The sequence below is a fragment of the Xyrauchen texanus genome, chromosome 2 (genome assembly GCF_025860055.1).
Source record: "Xyrauchen texanus isolate HMW12.3.18 chromosome 2, RBS_HiC_50CHRs, whole genome shotgun sequence".
Taxonomy (NCBI): domain Eukaryota; kingdom Metazoa; phylum Chordata; class Actinopteri; order Cypriniformes; family Catostomidae; genus Xyrauchen; species Xyrauchen texanus.
In genome coordinates this window covers 23,104,874-23,126,421 of record NC_068277.1, presented here as the reverse complement: position 1 = coordinate 23,126,421, position 21,548 = coordinate 23,104,874, and the positions used below count along the sequence as shown (strand labels likewise).

The 21,548-nt window shown below is 38.0% G+C and overlaps 1 protein-coding gene across 7 annotated transcripts in view; it reads right to left on the bottom strand.

Annotated features, from left to right (window-relative positions):
- Nucleotides 1–516: 516 nt before the first annotated feature.
- The window catches only part of LOC127656276 (serine/threonine-protein kinase MARK2-like), a 91,087-nt gene continuing 70,055 nt past the window's right edge, over nucleotides 517–21,548 (bottom strand). For 2 of the 7 annotated variants that reach the window (XM_052144522.1, XM_052144565.1), the window contains 4 exons: nucleotides 15,836–16,099; nucleotides 11,537–11,563; nucleotides 8,757–8,795; nucleotides 517–3,261 (listed from right to left, as the gene is read on the bottom strand). In XM_052144522.1, coding sequence (XP_052000482.1) covers nucleotides 2,826–3,261; nucleotides 8,757–8,795; nucleotides 11,537–11,563; nucleotides 15,836–16,099 — 766 coding nt within the window. In that variant the 3' untranslated portion in view covers nucleotides 517–2,825. The remainder of the gene's footprint in view (nucleotides 3,262–8,756; nucleotides 8,796–11,536; nucleotides 11,564–15,835; nucleotides 16,100–21,548) is intronic. The other 5 variants (XM_052144528.1, XM_052144549.1, XM_052144537.1 and 2 more) reach the window with 5 other exon arrangements.

Genomic DNA, 21,548 nt, shown 5'->3' with positions numbered 1-21,548 from the left:
CTTAACTTTCAGCGGAATTGTGCTCCAATAGTGGGGTTTTCCCCAATTTACCAGCGCATATATGCGAACGTGACGGATCGTCGTTATTTCACATTGTTGTGTATAATTGGGTATAGTTTACAATGTATGTGCTTTACTCACTGTACTCCTAGAAATACAGAATTTTTTTCTTCTGTGTCGACTTCTTGTTGTTGGGCTCCACCCTATGATGTTATTTGTCTGTTCACGCACATGTGCACTCTTCAAAAACCCATCAGAACAGCTATGATGCGTTAACATGACCACATTAAGATGCATTCTCGAGGAGAATCCTAGATATGTTAAACTACTGTTTTTTAAGAGCATGTAATCGTGGTCAGTGTGTAGTATGTTCTCAAAAAAGTAATCCACTACAAATTACTTGTTACTAAAATGAAAACAGATTATTGATTACTTAATCAAAAAAGTAATCACATGACTACTTTTCACATTCTTGTTACTTTCTAAAAACACTTGAGTTTTTCCGCTAAACACTTTACAAATAATGTCTATATTTGCTACGTTTATTGTTGCATGTAAAGCAAACACTCATCACTGCACATCTCTACCACACAATGGCTCATTAGTGACTCTTCAGCTGTCACAGAAATGAAAACAGATGTACATATGAACATAATTTGTTTTAAATGTATTCTACAAAAATATAATTAAAATATGTGTAACCTAAGTAAAGATAATTTAATTGAAAATCAGTAGCTGTAATCAGATTACAAGAATTTAAAATGTAATGTTGCACTTTTTCTCTCCCAAAAAGGAGTTAGATTACAGTAATTATTTTTAATCAGATTACACCCAACACTGGTTACTGTATACCAATTACAAATAAATATTTCAAGGTAATATTCAATTTGCAATGAAATAAGTTGCAGTAATTAGATCATTATTTAGGGATACCACAAATCTGGTATACTTAGAGCCAGGACATGTTACATCGGTTTCAACACAACTAGCTTGAATGTAATTGTTTTTATTACTATCATTGATCATAATTCATCATCACTGCACAGAAAGAAAAGAAAACATTTGTGTATTTCTCCATTCAAATCCCACTAACACAGCAGTGAAGAATCTGACACAAATCATAAAATTATAGCAATGACAAAAGTGTAAAAAAAAAAGAAAAATGACAATCCTAAAGATAATTGGATCCCCAGCACCTAAAACAAACTAGCATGAATGAGAAAAGAAACTTACATGACAAAAAAAAAGACGATTATTTCCTATGAAGATATAAAAGACACATGTGCAGAGTTGTCCCCAAACTGGTGACAGAATTTATAATGATTCCCATTTTCAACTAGAGGATGCATTCAAGCATGTACACACTTTTCACTCTAGCACCTAGTCTCATGCTTCTATGCAGACACACTCATTCCACTCATACAAAAGTGCCGGGTTGTTTCCTGTCTGCTTGAACTACTGATAAGCTTTTAAAAGAATTACATATATGATAAATGGTGAAATTGATAATGCCAACCAAAAACTGGAATTAACATAAACCCATTTTATAGGGCCCTAGCCAATATTGGTCCCAAGACTATGTACCAATATAGTCTTTTTATAGCATTGGTAAATATTAAGCTCTGCAGCCTTTTGGTTTTTTCAGATACGACACTATCATAATCTCTTTCTCTCACACACAAATTAACATTCACTCACTCCATATTTTCATTAAGAGTATACCATCAAAGCAATTTCTTGGCTTGAACCACATCAGGCAGGTGTTGAGATGAAAAGTGGTGGATGCAGAGAAAAAGAGCTTGACAGTTCCTTAGTCACTAAAATGGCATGGGAACGATTGGTTGCACAGATAGACTTATTAGTCCAGTAATAAAAATAAAATAACATATCCTTATCCTTTGGGACAAAGCAGTGGAAGAGTGTGAAAAGTTTGGTGGGAGTCACACGGTCCTTGTATCTGACATTCTTTAAACACAGGCATAGTATGATCAAGAACACAAAACCACAAGTAATAATAATAAAAAATCAGATTTTTGTTTTCATCCTAAGAATAATATTAAAACATAATCATTGGTAAATACAACAATAAAGCACATTTCATTTCTATAAGAAAATAAAGGCAACAGAAATACACCCAATTCCAGTGCAGAAAATCTAAACCCAGCCGATTAAGAATTAAAATCACCTTAACCACAATTTAAAGTCCTCTCAGTATTGATCAAGTGATTATGGAGTAATAGTGAGGGTGTAACCCTGTTGATAGAATAAGAGGAAGAGATACTATACTGAAAGTTTGTGTATGCTTTTCTTTTTAAAGGGCAAAAAAATTCAGTCCACCATCCTAAACAGCCCACCTCCACCCACACTTGGGGGTTTACAGTTAATGACTACCCCTCTTATCAAGTTTGGCGTTTATCCTCCAATAGGTAATAGTCTGTGCCCAAGATTATGAGGGGTTTAAGACCAAAATGAGTTCATAAATCAACCAACTCTTTTCTCTGAGCCAAGAACAGCTGAATACAAATAGCATACTTGTAGCCTTTCTGTATTGAACATATTCATGACAATCAAGGACAATGACTCAAGAACAGAGTTTAAATTGACTGAAGTGCCCAAAATTCCTAAATGTGACCTCGGTATGCAAGATTGAAGGGCCAGTGTGCTATTTTTCCCCATTTGCATGAATCTGATCTTACTCCTCTACTGATCTTGCCTACCCATACCAGCAGTTTGCATTGCGTTTGAGAAGTGGCTATATTTTACACTCATCCCTATTCTGAGACTCTTTAACCACTTCAAAATGCTACTTTTCACTTGCATCTACATCACAGCTTCAGCTCATTGGCGATTTTAGAAGCAATGTTCTTGAAGGCAATAGATGTGCCAGATATCCTCTTAAAGCGCACACCGTTGAGCGAGAGGCGAGGCAGCTTGCAAACCTCCATCTCCCACTGAACAAAGTCATCGCGGGCAGGGTTGCCAGCCATGCACAGCAGCATATAGCACTCTCGCAGCTCGTACTCGCAGCTGTTGGCATCCAGAACCTTCCGGATCTCCTTCATCATCTCACCGGGCTCCATGGAAGATGTGGTCTTCATGCTCCATGTGAAGCGAAGCGAACGAGGCTTGGTTGGGTCTTTGAGTGCTGAAAGGGGCACGGTCGGAGGGGTCCCACCCACAGGGGAGGAGGAGGAGTCCTTGTTGTCGTCTTCCACTCCTACGCTGGTCTTCTCTGATTTCTCTGCACTGCTGAGCATAGATCTGGAGAGAAAATGATGCACAGAGATGGGTGGTGGTGGTGGTGGTGGGGTGGGAGAAAAGGATGTCAGTAGGGGGAGAACAGGAACAGAAATAGAGAAATAAAAAAAAGAGAACAAATAGGATGTAGAAAGGTGCAAGAAATCGTTGAGAGAGACAGAAAAGGAGAGAAAATTGAAGGGGAGTGGGGAATTGAGAGTGTTGGGAAAAAAAGAGAGAGGATGAGGCAGTGGTAATGGTAGGAGAGAGAGACAAAAGGCTATAAAAAAACTGGACAAATATTGCAGAGAAAAGAAGCAGGCATGCATATATGTGTCTGTGCAAACACATGAGACAGAGAAAGCCTTCTGCTTCAAATGAATGTTTCTTCAGCTATCGGATTTCACTCTGAGGCATTCAAATGTCTGCTGTACTTTCAGGATGTTAAGTTACACCTTGCATGCTGTAAGTAGAAACTGGAAATTTTATTGACTCTCGACTGGATATTAGTCTGAACTTGTTAGAGTTTGAGCTTTTGAAGTCAACATGAAACTCTGTTCTTACTTCCGCTGATGAATTTATCTGATGTATTTCATAATGAAACAAAACATTAAATGAGAAAAATGTAGGAAGGTACTTGATTTTATGCATATCCATTTAAGTTGATTGGGTCATGAAAAATGGCCATTACCTATCAAAATAGTGAAGCGAAAATAAAGTTTTTTTTTTTTTCTTCAGCCAAAGAGGAAAAATTATTTTCTGAGGCCAAGCAAGTAATAACATTTTGATGAAAGTTTACAAAGATCCCCACCCTTTGGAATAACATGGAATGTAAAAATTGACAAAAGATTCTGAGAGCATGTTGAATTGAAAAAGCTCCAAATATCCCTTCAATGCATCTATCCCTTAGAAGACTGTCAGTAAATATGATCAGATTATTATATTATAGATTTTTATATATATATATATATATATATATACACACACACACACACACACACAACTGGTCAAAAGTTTTGAAACACTTGACTGAAATGTTTCTGATGATCTTAAAAATCTATTGATCTGAAGGCGTCTACTTAAATGATTGAAATGAGTTTTGTAGACAAAAATATAATTGTGCCACCATATTAATTTATTTCATTATAATACTAAAACGTAATTAAAAACAAAAACGTTTTTGAAATTGATGACTTGGACCAAATAATAAAGAAAAGCAGCCAATAATTGCCCAACATAGATTCAATACTGTTTAAAAAGCATCCCAGGATAATACCTCAAGAAGCTGGTTGAGAAAATGTCAAGAGTACATGTCCGCAAATTCAAGGCAAAGGGTGACTACTTTGAAGATGCTAAAATATAACACAGTTTTGAATTATTTTGGATTTTGTTTTAGTCACAAAATAATTCCCATAGTTACACTTATTGTTATTCCATAGTTGTGATGACTATTATTCTAAAATGTGAAAAAAATAAATAAATTGGAATAAGAATTAGAATAAGTAAACTTTTGACCGGTAGTGTGTGTATATACAGTATCTCACAAAAGTGAGTAAACCACTCACATTTTTTTAAATATTTGATTATATCTTTCATGTGACAACACTGAAGAAATTACACTTTGCTACAATGTAAAGTAGTGAGTGTACAGCTTGTATAACAATGTAATTTTGCTGTGCCCTCAAAATAACTCAACACACAGCCATTAATGTCTAAACCGCTGGCAACAAAAGTGAGTACACCCCAAAGTGTCAATATTTTGTCTGGCCACCATTACTTTCCAGCACTTCTTTAACCCTCTTGGGCATGGAGTTCACCAGAGCTTCACAGGTTGCCACTGGAGTCCTCTTCCACTCCTCCATGATGACATCACGGAGCAGGTGGATGTTAGAGACCTTGTGCTCCTCCACCTTCCGTTTGAGGATGCCCCACAGATGCTCAATAGGGTTTAGGTCTGGAGACATGCTTGGCCAGTCCATCACCTTCACCCTCAGCTTCTTTTGTCAGTGGTCATCTTGGAGGTGTGTTTGGGGTCGTTATCATGCTGGAATACTGCCCTGCGGCCCAGTCTCCGAAGGGAGGGGATCATGCTCTGCTTCAGTATGTCACAGTATATGTTGGCTTTCATGATTCCCTCAATGAACTGTAGCTCCCCAGTGCTGGCAGCACTCATGCAGCCCAAGACCATGACACTCCCACCACCATGCTTGACTGTAGGCAAGACACACTTGTCTTTGTACTCCTCACCTGGTTTCCGCTACATACGATTGACACCATCTGAACCAAATAAGTTTATCTTGGTTTCATCAGACCACAGGACATGGTTCCAGTAATCCATGTCCTTAGTCTGCTTGTCTTCAGCAATCTGTTTGCAGGCTTTCTTGTGCATCATCTTTAGAACAGGCTTCCTTCTTGGACAACAGCCATGCAGACCAATTTGATGCAGTGTGTGGCGTATGGTCTGAGCACTGACAGGCTGATCTCCCACCCCTTCAACCTCAGCAGCACCTGCTGGCAGCACTCATACGTCTATTTCCCAAAGACAACCTCTGGATATGACGCGGAGCATGTGCACTCAAGTTCTTTGGTCGACCATGGCGAGGGCCTGTTCTGAGTGGAACCTGTCCTGTTAAACCACTGTATGGTCTTGGCCACCATGCTGCAGCTCAGTGTCAGGGTCTTGGCAATCTTCTTATAGCCTAGGCCATCTTTATGTAGAGCAACAATTCTTTTTTCAGATCCTCAGAGAGTTCTTTGCCATGAGGTGCCATGTTGAACTTCCAGTGACCAGTATGAGGGAGTGTGAGAGTGATGACACCAAATTTAACACACCTGCTCCCCATTCACACCTGAGACCTTGTAACACTAACGAGTCACATGACACCGGGGAGGGAAAATGGCTAATTGGGCCCAATTTGGACATTTTCACTTAGGGGTGTACTCACTTTTGTTGCCAGTGGTTTAGACATTAATGGCTGTGTGTTGAGTTATTTTGAGGGGACAGCAAAATTACACTGTTATACAAGCTGTACACTCACTAATTTACATTATAGCAAAGTGTCATTTCTTCAGTGTTGTCAAATGAAAAGGTATAAATCAAATATTTACAAAAATGTTAGGGGTGTGTGTATCTATCTTTTGTGAGATACTGTATATATACACACACTCACCTAAAGGATTATTAGGAACACCATACTAATACTGTGTTTGACCCCCTTTCGCCTTCAGAACTGCCTTAATTCTACGTGGCATTGATTCAACAAGGTGCTGAAAGCATTCTTTAGAAATGTTGGCCCATATTGATAGGATAGCATCTTGCAGTTGATGGAGATTTGTGGGATGCACATCCAGGGCACGAAGCTCCCGTTCCACCACATCCCAAAGATGCTCTATTGGGTTGAGATCTGGTGACTGTGGGGGCCATTTTAGTACAGTGAACTCATTGTCATGTTCAAGAAACCAGTTTGAAATGATTCGAGCTTTGTGACATGGTGCATTATCCTGCTGGAAGTAGCCATCAGAAGATGGGTACATGGTGGCCATAAAGGGATGGACATGGTCAGAAACAATGCTCAGGTAGGCTGTAGCATTTAAACGATGCCCAATTGGCACTAAGGGGCCTAAAGTGTGCCAAGAAAACATCCCCCACACCATTACACCACCACCACCAGCCTGCACAGTGGTAACAAGGCATGATGGATCCATGTTCTCATTCTGTTTACGTCAAATTCTGACTCTACCATCTGAATGTCTCAACAGAAATCGAGACTCATCAGACCAGGCAACATTTTTCCAGTCTTCAACTGTCCAATTTTGGTGAGCTCTTGCAAATTGTAGCCTCTTTTTGCTATTTGTAGTGGAGATGAGTGGTACCCGTGGGGTCTTCTGCTGTTGTAGCCCATCCGCCTCAAGGTTGTGCGTGTTGTGGCTTCACAAATGCTTTGCTGCATACCTCGGTTGTAACGAGTGGTTATTTCAGGCAAAGTTGGTCTTCTATCAGCTTGAATCAATCGGCCCATTCTCCTCTGACCTCTAGCATCAACAAGGCATTTTCAGCCCACAGGACTGCCGCATACTGGATGTTTTTCCTTTTCACACCATTCTTTGTAAACCCTAGAAATGGTTGTGCATGAAAATCCCAGTAACTGAGCAGATTGTGAAATACTCAGACCGGCCCGTCTGGCACCAACAACCATGCCACGCTCAAAATTGCTTAAATCACCTTTCTTTCCCATTCTGACATTCAGTTTGGAGTTCAGGAGATTGTCTTGACCAGGACCACACCCCTAAATGCATTGAAGCAACTGCCATGTGATTGGTTGATTAGATAATTGCATTAATGAGAAATTGAACAGGTGTTCCTAATAATCCTTTAGGTGAGTGTAAATATATATATGTAAATATCATCATGGCACTGCCCAGTGGTTTGTCAGGAAAAATGTGATGCTGCCACAGAGAATGATGGGAAAAGTAGTTTTGTCTTGCAAGCCTGTTGCTTCATAAATCAGCCTAATCAGTAGTAGTGTACGGCAACTATAATAACGTTTCTTCATCAGAAGCATATTACATGTGTACAAAATAAATTGTACAAGTTGTGACTGGTGGATCTTTCTCTCCTGGATTCATGGGTAGTGTAGATGTTCAGCTGGAATTCCACATTTTTAAATATTAAATAACATTTTTTACATTACTATTTTTTAGAAACAACGTGGAATGATCATTTCAACAGAAGCTTATACCATTGTTTAACAACTTTGGAGCTCACGGTAGATCTGACTTGCAAGTTTTATAAGTTAGCGCTAATAATCCATTCCCCTACGGAAAACAATTCTGGGATTTTTAGAAGGCTACTTCTGGAACTGGATTGTTGTGCACTATTATGACCACAAACAATTTGCTTCCGCCAGGATTCTATAATTGACCAAACAAGCAAAGTTAGGGTTTGGAGACAAGACTTTTACATTGGTAATTATGACACTGTAGTGTCCAAATCCATATGTGCTCAACTCATAAATAAGATCATTCCATCATCACTATAGCAGCATTACATTGATTTAGTATATTTTATTTTCATAATAATGTTCTCAAAACATCATTACACAGCAGCAATGTGAAAGCAGAGTGCACATGTATATACAGCAGAATATTATTATTTTCATTAGCTCTACCTAGTTAGATAACAAAAGCAGAAAACTTTTAAGTGTGCATTTGTAAGCCATGTCAGAAACAGAGAGACAAAGGAAGTCATTTGAAAGTAACTTTTCTTTGTAAACACATATTTAAGAAACACTATTTATGATTCTACTAAAAATCTAAACAAATTTCAGGAAAATCCATTCACGCTCACACACTGCAATTGATCAACAAATTAATAATCGTAATCAAACCCCAATTGGTAACAATTATTGTTGATTTTAAAAATAATTATCACCCAATTTAAGACCTCTCTACAGCCCAATTACACCTTGCAGACTCCATTGATTAGGTCTGAATAAGAAATCCTTGTGTTTTTTTCTCACCTGGTCCCCTCCTCTTGACCCTCTCCCTCATAGGGGCTCCTCGAAAAAAAATGCAAAAAGTTTAGTCTTAGTCTGAGTTCTAGTTTAACTCATCTAGTACAGAGAGCAGGAAGGGGAAGGTCGGCCTACAGTTGCACCACATGAAAACATTTACCCCAACAGATCCACCCCATTCCATGGCCACAGAGCCCACCAAATCACTTAATTTGTGTTTTTAAAATACTTTCTATTCTGCTTATACCGTGTATTTGTGATGCCAAATGTGTTTTAACTAGTGCCAATGAACAGATGAATTGAAAAAACGATTGTTTGGCTCAACAACCATAATGTAAAAAAAATAACTAGCATCTAATCAGAAACGTACATATTTGTAAAATTATTAGCTTTATTTTGCATTAATATGTAAAACACTAAATATGAATTATAAGGTGAACTTAGAGCGATACATAAATTAAAATCATAATTCAGAATTCCTTGAACTTCTTTGGCTTAAAGATCCATAAAATTGAGATTTGAAGTACTACTAACTTAAACGTTCAAGTACAAAACTGAGGTTGTGGGGAATAAATTAAGCATGGTTGTTTGGTCAAAAGGGACTTATTGGGGCATTTAATTCATTGTTATTAAGATTAATAGTTTATTTTTAGTATTACTGGTGTTGTTTTACTGTAATGAGTTGTTTTGTGTAAAGTCACCATTAGTGTGATTACTTCAGTGTGATCTTTGGTTAAGTCGGATCCTGATCAATCCATGTCATTTTTCCTTGTACATGTGAATGTGTGTAGCAGAAATGCAGCTTTATCTGCACTTCTTAATGACTGACCTCAGTTATTGTTTTCTTTCGAGTACAAATGATAAAGTAAAATATTTGGTAGAAATAATAAAGTTAATCTGAAACAATGTGCTATTAGTTGTCAAATCTTATTTTTCAGACATAACTTTTTAAGTTAATAAAGTTGAATAACTGATATGTTTGTGTATATCTAACAAATGTTTCATATTTATGCTGACATAAAATCTAACATCATTTTTTTCAGCGTATAAAGAAAGGTGGAATGATGTAGGTCTGTCCAAGATGTTCTAAAGGATTCTAAGCAGCCCCATCACCATGATAACTACACACACCCAACAGTCACCTGCCCAAACAGTCACATACAAGCATCCCAAACACGTCACCAGACACAGACAAACCACACATATACAAAGAAATTAACAGTCCCCTAGCAGACTGCCATTACTATCAGATCTCTACTGCTTGGATTCATGACAATACCACACAGAGGACAGAAACACAAACACACACACTCGGACAGACATCGAGTTTATGACTAAACAGACAGCAGGAGAAACAGCTCGATGTATATATAGATATTTGTTAGCATAATGTTGTTCGTATGACGTGTGAGGTTAAAAACACATGCAAAGCAGCATTTGTGCCATTAAAAGCTTTGATAGAAATGTAAACCAATAAAATGGATGAATCCTGCAAAGAATCATTGGTTATCACCAACAGGCATTACAAAACACAGACTCCACCTATGACCACCAGAGGGCTCAAAGTCATACATTTCACTCAATAAACTGATCACTTGTGCCCTCTGTTGGTCTTAACAACATTAAGCACCTTGCTTCACTTTTAGTCAAGTGTATAAACAGGTTATAAACATAACATAATCCCTTCAGTAGGAGAAAAACATCTTTCATTTGTTAATTCAATGTTAAATCAAGGTATTTGTGAGAGTGGCCCAAGTGGTTAGTGACTTCTGACAGATGGTGACATCCATTCACCAGGTGCCTGTGTGTGAGCAAGTCATCAGTCCAACAGATTCAGACACTGGCACACACACATTGAGAGAGAGAGAGAGAGAGAGAGAGAGAGAAGAAAGAAAGAGAGAGAGATATGTGCAATGGGGAAAGTTTACTTGTTGATGTTTGAACAGGATAAACCCTGGCAGCCGATTGGTTGCCATTGTTAAAGAGCATTTGAAAAAGAGGAAATACAGAGAGGAAGTGCTTCTGAAATCATTCAGCAAAAAATAACCACTCTTCATCCAGCAGTCGTTGTCATCCTCCAAACTGTTTTTGCTATTGTTTTCAAATGTCCAGCTCAAAGAATTCAAACTATTTCTGACAATGGGAATTAGCTTTAATTAAAAATGAAATTATTACTAGGAACAACATTTACATGATATTGAAGAGGGATGGTCAGATTAAAGAACTGATAATTGATGATAGTATTTTGTTTCGCATTTTCTGCACAGTTTACAAATTTGCGCAGTATTACAAAATCTTTATTACAGGTTGTTTACACCATGCCTCCTATGAGCCATAGAGAGAAAGACATGGCTCATGGGGGGGGAATGCAAAGTGACTGTGTTTGTGGGGCTTCACCATGAAAAGATGACATAATAAATCCAGCTAATAGGATATGATGACATCAGGTCCTGTTATCAAAGCCCTGTGTAATTTGAGCAGCCAGAGACACAAGTCACACACACAAAGGTGAGATCACCAGGTAAACAGGGGGGCATAAAAGGGATGGAGATGGGGAAGAAAGCGTTTGGGTGTTACTGTGTTGAGGGCATTGGTGTTTTAAAGAGTTTAAAGATGGTCATTAGTGCTGGCCATGACACAAGATAATCTAGAAAAAAAGACATAAGCAAAAAGGGTCAGCCACAGGACGCACTGAGGGTGGTAGACAAGGAACAAGGAAAGAGAAATAAAAGGTCAAATCAAGTACTTAATAAAGAGGGGGTAGGGGTTATGTCATCATTGCCTACCTTCTGGTGAATCTTAATGACATATTTCTACAAAAAGAAAAAAAAAAAAAAAAAAAAAAGGAAAGAAATGTAAATTGAAGAGCAAAAAGGCTAACACAAATTTCATAAAGTGGTCAGTTGCCCTGGACATGGCAACAGTCAATGTGTGTTTATTTGATGAGTAACCTGTTTAAACTGTTTAAGATGAACAAATACAATTAGTATTCTATGTCTCTGCATGCACTGCATGTCAATTATTAACACTCTTAAAATGGCTTTAATGTTTGCACAAACTATGTAGAGTTAAACTGTTTGATCTAGGAATTTTGTCAGCATGAAAACAAACCTGACCCCATATACTTTCTTTATACATGTTTTTGTTCTTATTGTATAAAATATTTGTCTTTGTAATCAAAATGTATTAACTTGTTCCACCTCTGTAAAGGGATTTAAAGTTAGAGTGTTAAATTCTTTCGATAGTAAAACCTCTTCAAATCTGCAGATCCGCCAGTGGGTCCAAAAGGGGGTTCTATGACGTGAAAAAGCTTAAGCTTAAATTGATTAAGTCTCCGAATACATAAGTCCAGCAAATGTGGTATCGTTTGAAAGATTAGAATCTGAACTTTTCATAGATAACCATCACTTCTGCATTTATTTTACATAAAATAACAAAAGGCCTGAAATCATTTGCATCGCAAATCACCTAGAGGTCATGTGGTAAAAATATGAATATGAATATAAAAGACTTTCAAATAGCACATAAATAGACAAATCATATATCAAATCAAAGCTCCCATTCTCAGGAATGTGACTGTCCAGTTTATTGTGTTACTCTAATACCAAAGTTTGAAAGATTTTCAAAATAATAAAAAAGTTAAATATAATTTCTGCATGTCATCAAATACAAATGTCTCTCTATGCGCAGTTTACTGATGCTGTAAGCCCCAAATTGCTAAAAAATAAATTATCTGCTTTTTCCTTGTGCCATTTTTTACTTGTCTGAGCTTGCTTGTGTGAATAATCCAAAGTTGGATGTGAGATGTCCAGAACAAAATATGCAATCCAACAGGAAAAGCACGCTAAACAAATCATCGGAAATATGTTAATGACTATTGATGAAAACATTTTATAAATCATCACAAAGGGGAGGATCTTAGCTTTCAAATGATTGAGCTTCAGAGGCCTGAAAAATGAGACCAATTTTTGCCAATTAGGCCACAGTATATTGTAAATGGTGAGCTTTTAATTTGAGGGTGAAAAATGATAAATTACAGAGTTGAAGAGGTTAAAATACTTTCTCCTATCCCAGCTTATTGTGCAGAGATTTGTAGGTTGATTTCCTGTGCCATTTCCTTGTAAACACTTTGGGGTTATAAATATGGCTCTGTTTGTTTTGAGCAGCCCATTACACCCACAGTGACATTGGCCTGACCAATGGTGTCAGTTTGGGGGGGACTAGGTTTATCTGATTAGTTTATTTTTGCAATTTCGTTTGGTGATGCTAGTGGTGCAAAAAAGACACACTTCAGCTTTAATCATAGTCAGCTGAAAGCAAAACTATACTTCCGATAAAAATGGGGTGGGGAATGTGTATGACATTTGTGAATGACAGACGTTGCAATAAAAAAAAAATGTTATGCATGCATAGATTCCATGTGGGCCTGCTATTTAGGCATTGTTTTTAGGCTACTGTTATAGGAAATGCAACCTTTCTAAAATGGTAAATGCAGTAATTGAATGCCGGTTAATGTTAATATAATAAAGGTGTTATAGCAAATGATGAAAGATTTGAAAAAGAAGCGCTATGATATGTCTGGGATGCTCATGAGGGTTAACTTGACCTTTAGACTCTACGTTCCAGTCACCAATTCTGTTTGCAGCGGGTAGAGCCTCAAAAAAATATGGCCAACCTTCCATTCTGGTATGGAATGCCCACTTTTCACTATACATTTCTCAATGGATACAATTGAAATCCCTTGCTAAATTTTTTCCTTGTTGAATATCATGTTTAATTTTTAAATACGACACATTACCAAAGAATTGGTTGTGAATGCAGTTTCATCTTGACTTTAAGAAAGGATGTTTAGATTCTAATAAACACACAACTCTACGGCATGTTGAACCATTCCCACACTGGCATGAACATACAAAAAAAGACATAAAAACAGACAGATGTATACAGAAACGAAAGAGGAGTTCAGACAATGGCATCTGTCATTTCACCCTTTGCTTTTGAAATCTGAGACTGGACATAAGATGAAAGACTGGTATGGTGTTCTTATGTTCCTAAAAAAATATCAGAGAGATTGAGTCTTGAGTGTTAAGTATTTAAACTGATTTAAAGTTAAAATTATAAAAAAATTAAACCTAATGATCAAAAAATTTGTTATTGTGTTACAGTAATGCTAAGCATATGTTTTTTTTTTGTAAACTGCTATACTAGTGTGCGAGTGCCAAGGTGTCCCCTCCAATAGTACAGTTGAAGTCAGAAGTTTACACACACCTCAGCCAAATACATTTAAACTCAGTTTTTCACAATTCCTAAAATGTAATCATAGAAAACATTCCCTGTCTTAGGTCAGTTAGGATCACTAATTTATTTTAAAAATGTGAAATGTCAGAATAATTGTAGAGAGAATTATTTATTTCAGCTTTTATTTCTTTCATCACAATTCCAGTGGGTCAGAAGTTTACATACACTTTGTTAGTATTTGGTAGCATTGCCTTTAAATTGTTTAATTTGGGTCAAACGTTTTGGGTAGCCTTCCACAAGCTTCTCACAATAAGTTGCTTGAATTTTGGCCCATTCCTCCAGACAGAACAGGTTTAACTGAGTCAGGTTTGTAGGCCTCCTTGCTCGCACACACTTTTTCAGTTCTCCCCAAACATTTTTTGTCTTCCTGTTTCCTCCAATATATTCACAAGGTCCTTTGCTGTTGTTCTGGGAAAAATTTGCACTTTTCATACCAAACCACGCTCATCTCTAGGAGACAGAATGCGTCTCTTTCCTGAGCGGTATGATGGCTGCGTGGTCCTATAGTGTATATACTTGCATACTATTGTTTGTACAGATGAATGTGGTACCTTCAGGCTTTTGGAAATTGCTCCCAAGGATGAACTAGACTTGTGGAGGTCCACAATTTTTATCTGAGATCTTGGCGGATTTCTTTTGATTTTCCAATGATGTCAAGCAAAGAGGCAGCGAGTTTGAAGGCAGTCCTTAAATTACATCCACAGGTACACCTCCAATTCAGTACACCTCCTATCAGAGGCTAATTGGCTAATTGCCTAAAGGCTTGTTATCACTTTCTGGAATTTTCCAAGCTGCTTAAAAGGCACAGTTAAATTAATGTATGTAAACTTCTGGCCTACTTGAATTGTGATATAGTCAATTAAAAGTGAAAAAATCTGTCTTTATACAATTGTTGGAAAATGTACTCATGCACAAAGTAAATGTCCTAAACAACTTGCCAAAATTATAGTTTGCTAATATGAAATCTGTGGCATGGTTAAAAAAAAATATTTTTAGTGATTTCAACCTAAGTGTATGTAAACTTCTGACTTCAACTGTATTTATAGAGCAGGGGAACGCAATACCTTTGCTGTTACCAAGGATACTGTCGCCACGGAGGTGCGGAAAAGGTAGAAATGTATCGAGAGTGTGTGCTGGAACTTGGATATAAAGATGATAAAACTAATGAGAAATACATATGTATACAAATTAACTGAGATCTGTGTGGAAATTACGGGCACTGACAGCACACTGATTGCCTAATAAAGGCCTGAACTTGTGAGTGAGATTGTGTGAGACAATAACATCAAACACTTCAAAAAGTGTGCATGCAAGTGTCAGCCTGTGCAGTTTCTGCCAGTAGGGTAGTGCACTTTACAAGGATAACTCTACAAGTTCTTTGTTTATAGATGGACAAACAATCAGACCATTTCCATTTTGTAATTCAGTGTAATGACAGACACTTATTAAATAAGCATCACACATGCACATGCATAGCTAAACCTCAGCAGGAAGCAGAGGTGTGAGAATGTGCTGACGTGTCAGTGTGGTCGTATTCTTCTTCTTTTTAACAAGTCTCTTTCTCCCTTTTTCGTCACCACCCAGTCCTTCCATCTTTTAATGGCCAAAATATCCAACATTCATTACACTCCTGCTCACACCACACCACTAAACCACACTTGGGCTTCTTGTGCTGGTAACACCTTCTATAATCAGCATTGAATTTCTGCGGTCACTCAGTGGATCTACAATCAGTTTCTAAAGCTTGTCTATCTATTGATTTATGAAGCTCTTTTTGTCTCCCTTACCTGCGCACAAACTTAGAGGTGAACTTGCTGAAGATGCCGGAAGCCGCAGGTCGTCGCTGTTGGCTGTTGCCATGTGAGAGGGAAGGGGAGGCGGGGGCTCCATGGTACGGAGAACCCTGTTGGTCACGTGCGCCCCTCTGCTGGCCGAGGTGGAAAGTGTTGCGTGTGGGCACCCCTCTTGGGAAGTTGGTACGGTCCGTCCCAGCTGCACTGCTAATGTTGTGGGCTGAGGGGGAGGCACCAGGTGGTCTCTGTTGTTGATCACTGTGACAAAGCAATTTTGACCCCCAAACAAAAGTAAACAAGACAATGATGAGCATCAAATGTAAGCAATTCAAAAATCTTTAATTTTATTTATATATTTTTTGTATATGAAGGAGACCTATTATGCAACTTATGCTACAAGATGTAATATAAGTCTCAGGTGTCCCCAGACTGTGTCTGTGAAGTTTTAGCACAAAATATCCTACAGATCATTCATTATACCATGTTGTAAATGCCTCTTTTTGGGTGGAATCAAAAACATGCTGTTTTTGTGTATGTCTCTTTAAATGCAAATGAGCTACTGCTCCCCAGCTCTGGTCTCTGTGAATTCAATCAGCTTTTATTAGCCGTAGAATCAGCTCAACAACAAGCACAAGCACATTCGGAAAGGCGATTTGCAAACAACCTGTTTTATATTGACACTCATTCACAAGGTAGTCCAGTGTAAAATTATTTGCACAAACATACAAAATATTTTGTATGTTTTGGGGCACATTTCCTTCAAAAACAAAACTTCTCCACTGCGTCTTCAGTGGCTCTGATGCCGGGAGAACATGAAGACACTTATGTTCACTTTTACAGCCAACAACAGAACACTTATGACGCTTATGAAGCTGAGACATTATTCTTCTCACTGTATCTGCTCCAGCGTGGAAAAAAATGGTGGACTGAGTAGCTCACTCAGGGGAGGATCTATGATAATAAGGTGGAAGTCTGTAACCAGTTGTGGGCGAGGCCTGTTCTAACGTGATGTCCCTTTAGAGCAGAAACGAAAACCATCCATTTTGACACACTGTTTTTGATTAATGGAAATATAAGAAAGGAGGAGTGGGTGGACTTTTAACATTGTAGGGTGTTTGTGTACACACACTGCCAACACACATTTATGTACAAACTCCATGTAAAAGTGAATTTGGCATATTAGGTCCCCTTTAAATAAAAAACTAAATAATAACTTCATTTTAATTTGAGTTCAAATGCATTTTTAATAAAAATAATAAATTATAAATAATTTATAAATTTTACAAAATATAAAATAATACATTCAAATGTAATTTATATTTTATAATTTAAAAAGTTAAAATCAATAAATAATTTGGTGAAGAAATGGGAGGTTGATTTTCACAATGTCTGCATAAAGAATGGCTACACATGATGGGTTTAAAGCCTAAAATACTAAATCTCCATAATGAAAATGTTAAATTTTTTTAAGTTCATTCCAGTTGTATCATAGTAGAAACACGCAGATCATTTGTTTGCTTTATGATATCCGTGTTGGCTCTTGCAGCGCTCCAAAAACATATGTTATGTAATTTCCAAATTAGAGATTGTCCCAAAGAAACACAAGATCAGAAGAATCGTCGTTCTGGCGTCTGTGGTCATAAAGTCATTTGAGAGAATGATATTGGCCCACCTGAAGTACATCACTGAACCCTTTCTGGATCCTCTGCAGTTTGCCTATAGAGCAAACAGGTCTGTGAATGATGCAGTCAATATGGGACTGCATTACATACTGCAAAATCTAGACTAGGGACTTCTTGCAAGGATACTCTTTGTTGACTTCAGTTCAGCTTTTAACACCATAAACCCTGCTCTCCTATGGACTAAATTAACCCAGCTCTCAGTTCCTGCCTCTATCTGTCAGTGGATCACCAGCTTTCTGACAGACAGCTTTTGCCAGCATGTGTACTATCAGCACTGTTGCCCCCTTAGTGATGTGTACTCTCCCCACTACTCTTCTCCCTGTACACAAATGACTGTACCGCCAAGGACCCCTCTGTTAAGCTCCTGAAGTTTGCAGACGACACTATTGTCATCAGCCTCATCCAGGAGGGATGTTGAACTGCTGGCTGTCTTGTGCAGTCAAAACAACCTAGAGCTGAACACTGTTAAAACAGTGGAGATGACAGTGGACTTTAGGAGGAACACCCCAACATTAACAGCAATGTTGCAGCAGTGGAGTCATTTAGGTTCCTGGGCACTACCATATCACAGGACCTGAAGTGTGAGACCCAGATAGGCTTAATTTTGAAAAAGGCCCAGCAGAGGTTGTACTTCCTTAAAAAGCAAAGGAAGTTTAACCTGCCAAAGGCACTGCTGATACAGTTCAACTCAGCAGTCATTGAGTCTGTCCTTTGCATTTCTATAACTGTCTGGTTTGTTTCAGCAACAAGTCAGACATCAGAAGATTTCAAAAGGATAGTTTGGACTGCTGCGAGGATTATTGGCACTCCCCTACCAACCCTGCTAAAACTATATTCATCCAGAGTGACGAAAAGGGCTGGTAAAATCACTCTTGACCCCATTCATCCAGCACATTTATTTTTCGAACTGTTGCCCTCTGGCCGGTGCTACTTAGCACAGAGCACCAGAACAGCCAGGCACAGGAACAGTTTCTTCCCTCAGGCCATCCACCTCGTGAACAATTAAAACTGCCCACAAAGAAGAATATGTTGGTGCGGCTATCCTTATGAGGACTCTCCATAGACATAATCATTTTTATACTGTAAGTACTATAGATTCTATCCCCTAACCCTAGCCCTAACAAAATCTCACTAAAACTTTCTGTATTTATACATTTAAAAAAACAACAACACATACACATCGTTTAGAATGTTTTTTAAGTGATTTGAATTATGGGGAGATTAGAAATGTCCTCATAAACTTTTTTTATAGCATAATACCCTTATAATTACCAGTTTGTAACCGGAAAAAATGTCCTCATAAACCACCCAAACCCGCGCGCGCACACACACAAATTAGTGATATTGTGAAACCTGCTCACAGCGTGTGTATGTATGTGTGTGTATGTGTGTGTATTGAACCAGCAAACCTCCTCCCATAGCAGTCTTTTCTGCACACTGTCTGTGAAAATCTCACCCAACCATGTCATGTCAATGCCAACATCTTTTTAACTGCCAACCAGTGTAGTAGAATGTTGCCAAGAATAGGCGCCAACTGGCACATACAAAGTCAGAGAGGTCACATGACTCTGAACCTGCCAAAGCTAGATTACAAAACACTGTCCAACCACTCCAACAAGGCAGTGAACTGTGCTGGATCCTGATTGTCTTAAAGGGGGACTCACATTTGGTCACTTCAGGGACATTATAGGATGAAACAGGTCACTGGTGTACATATTAATAGGAGAAGTAATAATATTGAATATGGCGGCTGAAGGAATGGAAGTCTCGCCTTACAGTTAAACGAGACAATCCTCTTTTTTAAAGAGACTTCACTTGTCTGTTTTCATTGAGAACATGCATGCGCATTAGCCTGTCCAGCCTGTAAACCTTTTTTGTGTGATATGAACTAAATAATAAAAAATGAAATATGTTATTTGCTCATAATCTTGACCAATTGTTTTTGGTTTTTGGAGATTTTTGCTCTTTCCCCATTCAAGTAGATAGGAGCTTTACTTGAGCATGAAAAGACCAAGTGTAAATGCCCTTCAAAAAGTTTTTTTGGTTTGAGACACATATGTAAACTTCTCTCAAACAGAACTACATCAGCATATGGAAGTTTGGGAGCCCTAAAGGCTTGAGTATATTTAGTTTTTCCGCGGTCGAGCACTCTCAAATATACATAGCCTTTCAACTATACTCTTTTGAATGTGAGTCCATAAAGAGGATTTTGATGCATGTGCATTACGACTTTTTTGAGATCTTCTTTAGTACAGTAAATAGCAGGCACTGTGACGAAAAATGATGACAAAATTGGCATCACAAGCACTATGCATGAGACATAGTGCAAGCGGAAAATGCAAGTATACTTTGGCCTTAAGACGACAAAGAAAACATGGCACATAACAGCTGTTGCCTTTAGTATCACAATTGTCAAATCTATTTTACGTTTTTTTGAGCAATGTCAACTGCAGCAAAAATTTGGCAAATGCATTGCCATGAAAGTGAATTCTATTATATTTGCTTCAGTACAGGAAGAGGTTATCAAATGTATTTCTGTTTTATGGAGACATACTGATGTGGCAAAGTGTGAATGGAATGTGCATAACCAATTGGATAGCAATCCGATCGATCAAGATGCATGAAGTCACCAAACAGGCCCAGAGACACGGCTGTGTTTGAAATGATGAACTGTTATCTAAAGCTGCTCTACCACAGAAACCAGATTTTCAACAAATTAATGGCCACATTTTTGTAGGTCCTGATTTCACAAGGTTCCACACACTGGTATAAATCTAGAGATTGACAACTTAAGAGTTTTAAAGAAATTAGTTGGTTTGGGGATTAAACTGGGAACAGCATTGACCATGACACAGAATCACTTCAAACAAATATATTTATTTACGTTTCACCTCAAATGATCATCTCCGTTGTTTTTTGTTTTGACCATCTATTATCACTTACCTTCTGCGAATCCAAATATAACCCAATGGGCTAAATACAACCCTCTTCAAAAAATATGCTCATTGGAAAATGTATCCCTAGTCATAACTTAAATTTCACGGTAGGGAAAGGGGCCTGAATCACTGGGACACATTCTAGTGTGGCACATTCTTTCACTGTACTGGGCAAGTATACTTGGGGGCAGATTTAGGTAGAATTTAATTTACATACTCTGACCTGTACAAGCTAACACATACAAACAGACACAAGTACCTAGGCAAGGGAGATACATATTCCCATGGTAACAACTTAGTATACAAGACATAACACACTCATGTCCAGCTCCATTGCACATATTTTTATACTGTATGTGTTTACATGTAAGAATAACATGTAAACACATGTGATGTAAATGTGTGCCGGAGCATAAGAACCAAACCCATGTAACTGTGAAAACATATCTGCACTTATAACTAATTTCAGAACACATGAATTATGTATGATGGGACTGAACCTGTGGGACACATTGTGTATATGGCATTGGCATCATATGCGTTTCCATCTCCAGCAGATATTTTCACAGTGGTAAACCACACAATTCCAAGGTGTGAAAGTCAAGACCTTTTCACATTACTCAATGTCTATGTTCTCCAAAGCATTGAACTCTATAATAGTATAGCATATCCTCTAGCGGCACATTGCTCACAGGACAAACATTGGAACGTGGCGCTCAAAGTTCAAACAAAGTTCAAACAATTGCTGTTGTCCTTTTGAAGTGGGACTCGTCCAGTATTAGTGTTGAGAGGCGCATTAAAGCCTTGACGTGAGTCATGTGAAAGGGCCTTGAGAGACACAATGAGCTACACTATGAGCTCTACATAGCCCCTCACTCGCTAACTCATATACACAGTGTTGAAGTCAGAGGTTTACATACACAGAGGTTAAAGTCATTAAAACTCATTTTTTAACCAATCCGCAGATTTAATATTAGCAAACTATAGTTTTGGCAAGTCGTTTAGGACATTTACTTAGGAGTCATTTTTCCAACAATTGATTACAGACAGATTGTTTCACTTTTAATTGACTATATCACAATTCCAGCG